This window comes from Ascidiella aspersa, chromosome 1 (genome assembly GCF_963924565.1).
Source record: "Ascidiella aspersa chromosome 1, kaAscAspe10.2, whole genome shotgun sequence".
In the NCBI taxonomy this organism is placed as follows: Eukaryota; Metazoa; Chordata; class Ascidiacea; order Phlebobranchia; family Ascidiidae; genus Ascidiella; species Ascidiella aspersa.
In genome coordinates this window covers 32196051-32206194 of record NC_139447.1, presented here as the reverse complement: position 1 = coordinate 32206194, position 10144 = coordinate 32196051, and the positions used below count along the sequence as shown (strand labels likewise).

The window sequence follows — 10144 nt, the reverse complement described above, 5'->3', positions numbered from 1 at the left end:
AAAAGCTTTAGATCAGGGCTCGGCGACCTTTTTCTAGTCGCGGGCCGAAACCAACCTCAGAAAGGTCTCTCCGGGCCGCACAAAATGTTAACCTAAGAATTATGTTAATAAAATTTTAGAACTATTGTGAATCAGGCAGACCACGGATCGTTTGTTGGGTTTGAAATCCGAGTCCACACGTCGTCATCCATACAACTAATGAAAACTGTAACAATTTTTTTTTAGAAAACGCGATAACATTAATAGTTTATCTAGCTCAGTGTGTGTCAACCTTTTTTAAGGCAGGACAGGCCTGGCGAGTGTGGGTTTTAAGCACAATGAAATAATATTTATTGCAAATAAACAAGCGACAAACAGTACTTACAGGTACTTGCGATATACGTACAATAATTACCTCCGTATAACGTACGCGATCTGACTCCAGCTAAGTGAACAGTGGGACTGCTGTTTTCGGTATAAAATGAAATCACTTGTATACAGCATTCCAGCTGGCGGTAATCAAATATCGTGACAACGTGCTTCAACACGAATAATGAAAATCAGGAAATATTGGACAATTGACCAAACGCTTCCAGCAATCTGCTGGCAGTTTGTATAACACGCACAGGCAGGCGTTGGTTGACATCAAACCGGCCAGCCTGCTTCATCTGAATAGCCGGGTTTCCACTCGGTAACAACATGGAGCAGCGCAAGCTGCTACATGCACTCCCCTTGTCTTTGAAACAATAGGTCCGGAGAAACTCCATGTTGGACTTCTTCCTCCAGGAAGTCAAACAGTGTTCATGGGATGATCATGTCCTCCTTGTCGATCGGCTCTTTGTTGCACAAGTCAGAAGCGATGGCGACAACCAAGATATAGATGACTGTGTCTGGCGATGAAAAGATCACTTCGTACAAACGGGTTGGCAAACGAGGAGCTGAAGGTGAATAGCTCAATCGAGAAAAGGCTGAACAGCTCCCTTAGGTGTTCAAGAATCCCTCCGTTCTCGAGCTGGTTCATTGTAACTGAACGATCTATGTAAAAATACCTACACCGGCGATTAACAACATGCGAATACAAGAAATGTTCAGCCTACAATGCAGAAATAGAGCCGTAAAAATCGTAATTTTAATGTAGAAAGACAAAAACCGTCAGTCAAATGCCTAGAACCTATCGTTCAAGAATACCGAAATCATGAAAGTCAAAAGGTGCTAAACTCTGAAACTCGAAAACAAACTAACGCCTTTCCCATTTTAAAAGTAATCCCTAAATGACAGACATCTTAACCTTGACGTAAAGGTTAAACTAAAAAGTTACACTATGCAAGCTTGTAACTCAAATGGACATGTGACGGGCATCTCAGCCGTCAGTAAGGTAAAAAAAGCTTCACGGCATCACGTGGCCTTGAAAACATCGGAAACTTTGCCCGGAATACAAACAAAACGGTCAGGTTATTTTAGGTGTGATATCTCTGATCAAACACCGTAAACCATATAGGACCAGACTGCAGGTTAGCTGCAAACGGATATGCACTTCAGAAAGGCGCAACTTCTGTAAGTGTGAGAGATAAATACATTTGTTTATTGGCGTAGAGAATAGTTTACGAGAGAAGAATATTCTCTTGCGTAAAGTTTCACCTTTAACTTAACACAAAGAGACGTAATTTTGCAAATGACCGAACAGCTATGCCGTAAATTTAGTTTAGCTCAAAGGCGGTTTTAAATCTGCATTGTACGACACTTTCACCTTTAACTTAACACAAAGAGACGTAATTTTGCAAATGACCGAACAGCTATGCCGTAAATTTAGTTTAGCTCAAAGGCGGTTTTAAATCTGCATTGTACGACCGATATAGCAACATTAAAACGAGCTCATCATTCAGCGATAAAATACTTACAAGGGCGGATTATAGAGAAAAACAAGCGTGGTGCGTAAAACTGTAAACAAGGCATATAGCAATAACTGACAATGCATAGCGCGCACAAAAATTACGAGTAAACTACAGCTGCCATCCTACGTAATGAGGCTATCGGTATAATTCAATTTGATTTATGCAAGGCCCATTCCTGCGTTAACGATAACTAAAGCTATAGGCGCTAAAAATTACCCAAAAACGTTAACCAAACGTCTATCAAGAAAACTAGCAAAAAGCTGTGATTAAGAGGAAGAGAAGGTTAAAATAGTCAATGTTAGGATAGTAAGAGGCCGTAGATAGATAAGGTAAAGTAAAGTTGTGAAAGCTTACTAGGTTATCATCAGGTGTAAACGTCGTAAGAATGTGCTGCTTCTGTCGCAACAGATGCGCACGATTTGCTTGCAAGCTGTTAGGTCGGGCGGACGATACCAAGCACTGCAAAACTCAGCAACATCATATGGTCGGCAAGAAATCCTGTCTGATAAGATTATAGATAAGCAAGAGGTGTAAAAGATAGGTTTCGAGTACCTTTAGAATAGAAATTGACGTAGAATTGCATGACGTCATAGATGTGCCGAGTGTAGCAGATCGAATAAACTTGCGTTGTTGACGAGGCGTCGCGTCTACAGTTGAAAGTTTGCTGCTGGGCGTTGCTGCAACAGGCTGCAAAGATTTTACCGGAACATTTAAAGGTTTTGCCGTGTTGCAAAACGACGATGGAGCGGCTTCGAAAGTTGAATGCGGTAAGTCGTTGTTCATCTGCGGCTCAGCTGAAGAAGCAGCTGCAGGTTGCAAAACTGAATCAGTAGACGAGAATGGCAGTGCAATCGGTGGAACAACTTGAACCGATGGCATTAGAACATCATTTTCTGTAAATTTCTTTTTAGAGAAAGGAGAAATAGGTTTAGAAAGAGAGCCTATTTTCGTATGACGTAGCTTAGAAATGGAAAAGTTCGATTTAATTCCCTTAGGTTTCGGAAAAACATTACCTTCCCTTATATTACATAGCATGGCAGCTATACGCGTTGAAGTTTTGTCGTTGCAAGCTTTAAATTTGCTTGAAACCTTTGAAAACAAAACAGAAAAGTTATTCTTCGACATAACGATTTTAAGAATAGCACACGGTAAATAAGACTAAAAATAGGTGCAAAAGTGTAGGTCAAAAATAGATTTAAATCAACACAATAGGTTAATATAATTATTTATAGTTTGTCAGAAGGAATTTTGCGTGTTCAATATCACGTCGGGGTCTCCAATTTGTGGGTTTTAAGCACAATGAAATAATATTTATTGTGACAACATGCTTTAACACGAATAATGAAAAACAGGAAATTTTGGACAATTGACCAAACGCTTCCAGCAATCTGCTGGCAGTTTGTATAACACGCACAGGCAGGCGTTGGTTGACATCAAACCGGCCAGCCTGCTTCATCTGAATAGCCGGGTTTCCACTCGGTAACAATACGGAGAAGCGCAAGCTGCTACACGAGCGAAGCAAGCTCGATTTTTTTTGGGGGGATACCGGCATTTTTCTTAAATTTCTTGCACGTTTTTTTATTGCCGAAAATAAAAAATAAAAAACTTACGTAGTTAAAATACTCAAAAACTATTTGAAATTGACTCGTGCCTAGTTTGACAAAGAGGCGGCGGGCCGGATGAATTACATTGGCAGACCGGATCCGGCCCGTGGGCTGTAGGTTGCCGGCCCCTTAGATGTAGAAACTGTTACTATGAACCAGTGCTTTTTAACCCGTGGTAGGCCTACGCACTTGCGCGGATGAAAAAAAATGTAATGTAGATGACTAACGTCGTGCGGATGAAAATGGTGCATGTTATTACTTTTTATTATGTGTAATACAGTAATCAAATAAGCTGGTGCGCCCACTTATGCGTTATAGGCAGTGGTGGGATTCAAATTTTTTGTCAGCCGGTTCTGTTACAAAAAGAAATGATTTTGGCAAATAAACTGAGAAGCAAGCATACATTAACACTGTGTCATACAAGGGAAAGATAGAAATAACAAATATAAAAAAGTTAAGTAAAATAAAACTAAATTATTGAACTATCTGGTTTTCACCATTAAAATTAGCCTGTACAACATGTTAAAAATGTTGCGAACCGGCTGAATCCTATCACTGCTTACAGCCACACTAAAAAGCAGCAGTCGTCTTATGACTTTCACTTATGACGCAAAAAATGCAATTTTCAGACAAATAATCACAAAAGGAAAACTATTACAGCAGTGATTCCCAAACTTTTTTTTCTCGCGTACCATTTTGAGCTTTTGTACAGTGTTGATGTACCACCTAAGTTACACCTTACTAGAATATCTCAAACTTTAACTATTTTAGCATATTATACAAAAGAAAATGAGCATGTAAGCAGAATTAAACTTTACCAAACGCCATACCAGGAAGACAAAGAAGCCATAAATTAAACAAAACCCAAGGTTCAATGCGATAGTTTTTTTTTTTTCACCAGCTGGTCAATACATACGACAATACTACACCTCTCATTATTGGTTTATTACTACATATATATTAAACCAGCTAACAATTAGCGTTTTATTATCTTGAACAAGATAAGTGTTACGTCATAAACGTTCGAAACCTCAAGTTAAAGGTAACTAAAACGCAGCACGGCAAATTACCCAATCTGAAAGTTTTAAAAGTTGAACGTTTTCGAAATTGATACGTATGCTGAAGTTAGTCGCGTACCACCTGAAAGACTCTCGCGTACCACCGGTGGTACGCGTACCACAGTTTGGGAACCACTGTATTACAGTTATAAAAATTAACACAATGTATGACTGTTACGTGCGTAATCGGTGGAGACCTATTAGATAAAAGGCAAAAATCCATTGACAGTAACCAGTAATGCCAACCGGTTCGCTGATCTCATAACATTTCGTGAGACGGTTCTATAGAACCGGTGCGAACCGGCTGAATCCCACCACTGGTTATAGGTACAGTAATATAGTCTCGTACAGAGGTTCATTGCAGCTTAAGCTAGTCATCTGTTTTATATCGGCTCAGGCACACGGTTTTAATACACAAACCCTTTCATTGTTATTTCACAAATAAAACTAAAGGTTGCAAACTTACTGTGCTTGTTTCGAGCGGATGGAAATTTTGCGAAATAAAAAAGTGCGGATGGAAATTGTAAAGGTTGAAAAGCACTATTATGAACGATCATATGTAGTAATAAATTTTAAACTTATGTTTCAAAAGAATACTGATATGCAATTAGGTTTCCGGACACATTTTGAACAAAGTAATTTTTGGAAGACTTCGGTAAAAACAGGTCGGCGTTTTTAAGTAAACTAACATAAATTTGTCGCTTATGGGTTGCATATAATTTTAAAAGCAGAGTATTTTTAAATGTTATCAAAGTAAACAATACCGGTGCCTTTATATTCAGATCCTATAACGAAAAAGACACGTGATAACCAGGGCCGGATTAAGACCATGAGAGGCCCTAGGCTATTCCATTTGTGAGGCCGCTCCCTATTTTTGAGCTCAGAATTTCTCTCTAAACAACATCACATGTCATTGCTTAATGTCAAAAACATGACCTGATTAAACTCTTTGTTCTTTTAATTTTCCACATTCATGGGTGCAAATTTTTAAATAAAATAATAAAAAAATTAGTTAATTAAGGCAGTTTTGCTTTTAATTTTAATTTCTTTGATCAAACAACCGTTGCAATATTTGTAAAGTTTATTTATGAGGATCAATGAGAAATAGTTACAGGCTTATAGCCATCAAATAGAGTAAGACTAGGCTACCATTTTTTTCTAGCTTTCGTCAAAGCAAAATCATATGCAAAAGTTCATCAACATTTATCTGTTTAAGTTTGTCACTTTCAATGCACAGAATCCTCAGTGCAGACAACCTTTCTTGAGACATTTTCGATCTCAGTTTATCTTTGATGCTTTTTAGCCTTGAAAAAAATCTCTCTCCTGAGCAGTTAATGACCATTAATCTTAGAAACAGTCTTAATATTGCTTCCACATTAGAAAAGTCAGTGTTTATTTTTTTCCTTGTCGCCATGAGACAAACAAATAGATTGCTCTTCTGTACCAGTAAGCCCTTGGTTTTGTGTTTGTCTCACGTACAAATGAAATTGTACAAGCTCATTAGTAAGTTTCGGGTCAACATCTTCCGGATACGCTTCCTTTATAAGTTCTACGCCTCGTACAATTTCTACCATAGTTGCTTTCAGATTAGCAAGAAAGAGGAACATTTGTGCAATGTCACTGTACACATTAGCTCTTCTTCTTAAATTGCCTTCAAGTGCGTCGAGCATAGGGACAAAGGAATTTATTTTAAACATTTCCTTTGCAGAAAGTTCACTTAAAGCGTCAGGCTCATTTCTTTGTCTCCTAGTGACAGCTCTGTAGTTAATATTCGGCAAGGTTGCTTTTGCTTCCTGATCAAACTCGTCAAACCCATCTCTAATTTCGCTTAGAAAGCCCTACAAGTGAACTGTACAATTCGGCACAAGTAATAACGATTCAGATTTCTGAAGAACTTTTCTAACCCTATGAAAACGACCTAGCACTGCGCCCCCCTTATTAAGATGCAAACGACGTAATAATGACTTTTTACAACAGGGGTCGGCAACCTTTTTCTATAGTCGCGGACCAAAACCAAACTCAGAAAGGTCTCTGTTGGCCGCACAAAATGTTAACTAAGAATTGTGTTTTTGAAATGTTAGAACAACTGTGAATCAGGCGGGCCTTGGATATTTTTTGCACTTAAAGACGTGTGTAATTACATTTACAGAGGCAGTAAAGTGTTGCTCAAAGCGCGTAAGAAAGCGTTTGTTTAGTTTAAAATTCGAGTTCACACGTCGTCATCCATACTACTAATGAAAAGTGTAATAAAACTATGTCTAATATTTTTCCGATTTTTTGCGTCGCACTTGGCAGCCTTCCACGGCGCAAAGCGGTGATCTAGTTGAAAACGCAGCATCAAAATTATACAAAACGGACGTAGAATGAAAATTTTCGCAATTAAGAAGTAAAAATAGTAAAAAAGTATGTGAAATGGACTTGTCTAAGTTTGTCAAAGTGGCGGCGAAATGAATTACATCGGCGGCCCGTGGGCCGTAGGTTGCCGACCCCTGATTTACAACGTGGTTGAAACCAGTTGTGTATAGAATTTTCTCCTCTTGAATAGACCTATATATATACTTTAGGCAGGGCTTAAACTTGTCAAGTTTTGTCAACTCGAAACCGAATTTCGAGGCCCCTGGACGTTGAGGCCCTAGGCTTCAGCCTGCCTAGCCTATTGGTAAATCCGGCCCTGGTGATAACAAATACCGATGTGTAAATACTGAATTTCTGCCCAAGGCGCTAAACCAGCGGTTTCCAAACTGGGGTGCGCAGACCAACTGGGGTCCGTGCAGCAGTTTCAGAAGGTCCGCAATGAGAATTAGTCTTTACGTTAAACATTATTAGCGAATGTTTTTAAACAATATCTGTCACCATTTAGTCTTTAGTTATGCTTTATTATTCGATAATAAAGCGTGTTTTTATGGTGTCTGTTGTGACATCATAAAGTATCTATTATGCTTTACTACCGGCTATCAGCGAATTTTTCGCATTTGTTAGAAAGTTGTTAAGTTAGAACGAATAGTGACAGCACTAGTGTTCTACAAGAAACATGGATCAACTGACCCTTGAATTTTCATAGGGCAACAAAATATTAAAATTATTGCAAAGGGTCAACCAGGCAATTTTTTTAGAAAAGTTTGGAACCGCTGCGCTAAACTTTGTTCGACATGTTGTTGTTGACTATTAGACAAAAATACATTATTTGACAAAGCAAAACTTTTTTTTTCTATTTTGCCCATGAGCCTTACATTGCTGCTTCCAAATCATGCTGATGCTAAGTATTCTTCAGTCAACTCTTTTCACAATAAAATCTTTATTTGACCAGTTATGGAATTTTATTTCTACTCAATTTATCGGGAAGGCAATGTTTCGTCTTCCGTTAATACTTGTTAGGAGCTATTATCTTTATTGATGTTCATAGTCATCTTATACAAGAATAATGCCGATAACCACCCTATACCTAATAATAAAATAATAGACTATCGATCCTTATTCAAAAACAGAAAGCTGTATTTAACAACTAACACAAGGAACAAATGAAGAAATATTGTGAGAAATCGCAATACGACGAAAAGTTGGTCGTAGTTTTACAAACATGATACATAATTAGACTAATGAAACGTTGCCTTAGCTTACGAAAAGGCATAAAATCAAATGGAACATATCACACTGCAAGACAAAAATGTACACAATTAAAAGGGAATTTTTTAAAATTATTTTTCACAATGTACACACAATGTCTTATATTTAAAAATATTATAATTTAATCAAACCATCTTATGTTATGGCAAATATGAAGACGTTTCCAAGTTTCGACTAGTTCAACACACAAAGTAAAGCATCTTTATGGATCTGTAAACGTCATCATTGCGAAACAAAACAGGGAAATGGTATGGCTAATTATAAACTGATTTAAGCCGCTAAAAAATAAGCCCTTGCTAAGCTTCGTGTCCGCTACACTAAGATGTCGCGCTTAAACGTGAATAAATATTAAGACTTTATTTTAAAAGGTAAGTGAACAATACAAGAAAAGTCACCAAGCAGAACACCAAATTAGGCGTTCTGATATCGTTCGATTTTCCGCAGTAGATTAGCCTTTCGTGCGATGCCTTACCGTTGTTCAGACCTAAAAGTGTCTAAATGAAAAAAAGCGTGGGGAAAAAGTAACAGCGCCGCTAAGCGACCAGTCGTCGGTGCACGGTCCCGTCACTAGTGGCGTTGACGGTTAGCGCTCCGTAGGTGGAGCCATGCTTGAACTTGTAGCCGGGTACGTAGCCCATGTACTTGGGTACGACACCCTCGTGCTTGTGGTAGATCACCTGGTGCTGCCGGTTCAGGCGCTGGTCCTTGTCGTAGGAGGCGGGACGCTGCTTGGTGCCGGCCAACGAGTTGTCACCAGGCCAAGTGTACCAGAAGCTGGCTCCGTACAGGGTTTGCGCGGGGCCCGAAGGGTGATTTGGGGTCGCTGAGCGCGGCAAGGGCCGGTAAAGTACTGAAGAAGCGGCTTTTGACTGGCGACTGGTGTTGCTTTGTGCCGAGGCAGCTCTGTTGCTGGCTGCCAGCTTTTCAGCAACCTTCTGCCTTACAAAATCAGCGCTTCCGGCCGACATCATAGAAAGGCGTGAGAGGCTTGGGCGTGATGCCATCTCCGACGGTGTGCGACCGTTCCTTGATTCGCCCCTGGGTCCAACGGTGCCCGGTGGCGCCGACTGCACCCGTCGACTAGCCTCCTCGCCCGCTTTAGCCTTAGCCTCGGTCTGTACCCCTGTTTTTGGCCTGCTTTTCGGTAAGTTATCGACTGCGTTCTTAAACCCAGTGGCGGTGGTCGGCTTCATTGGACTGGTCAGGCATCTGACAAGTGACCTGACCATTCGCTGCTCGTGGATGCTGCCCCTGTAGGCCGGCACGTGACCATGGTAGCCGTTGATTGGCTGAGGGTTGCGCTCCACCTCGACCGGGTCGTCTCTGTACTTGAGCAGGTAGAGAGCGTTTTGCTTCTTCAGGAACTGGGTGTAGTCGAAGTTCAGGTTCGGCATTCTGTTTCTTAATTTGTGATTTTATTTGCAAGGAGCGTCTTTGTCGTCGGTGATCTAAAGACAGGCAAAAATTTTGTCAGTACAGAAAACTACATTGCTTTAGATTTTTTGTTCAATTTGGTTTACTCTAAAATACAGAAATTGCTATATTTGGGGCTGAAAAGTATTACGACAACCAAACTGAACAAATTGTGAGACATGTCTAAACTTTTTTTACTAAACCAATTATAAAATTAAAACTGAAGGAGGAGATAAATATCATTAAACCTGAAGATGAAAAATTAATATCTGTGGAGTCAACTATTTTGACTATAACTGTAATCCGGACAATCGTCATGTGTATGTTAATCGGGTCTTGGTAATCACTAAAGATTAATACTTGACACTTTGTTTTATTCGTACTTTGCCTTAAATACCCGATTTTTAACACGTTAAGTTATGTTCAATTTCACGATAAAATTTATATTCGACTTAGGCTAATGTACAACATTTACAGCCTGATGGTCTATTCAAAATTTCAAGAATTTTAGCCTTATACTTTAACTTTTTGCATTCATGCCTTTCACTGTACTTAACTTATACGATTGTTTAGA

General features: G+C 39.4%; 1 protein-coding gene across 1 annotated transcript; it reads right to left on the bottom strand.

The window, feature by feature from the left end:
• Positions 1-8017: 8017 nt before the first annotated feature.
• LOC146169811 (uncharacterized) lies at positions 8018-9730 on the bottom strand. Its single transcript, XM_083389278.1, has one exon. It carries the CDS (start codon positions 9549-9551, stop codon positions 8691-8693), a length of 861 nt encoding a protein of 286 aa, XP_083245404.1. The 5' UTR covers positions 9552-9730; the 3' UTR covers positions 8018-8690.
• Positions 9731-10144: the final 414 nt, after the last annotated feature.

What these genes read in the sequence shown, in the direction of transcription:
- LOC146169811 (XM_083389278.1), bottom strand. Translation starts at nt 9,551, where the DNA reads ATGCCGAACCTGAACTTCGACTACACCCAGTTCCTGAAGAAGCAAAAC.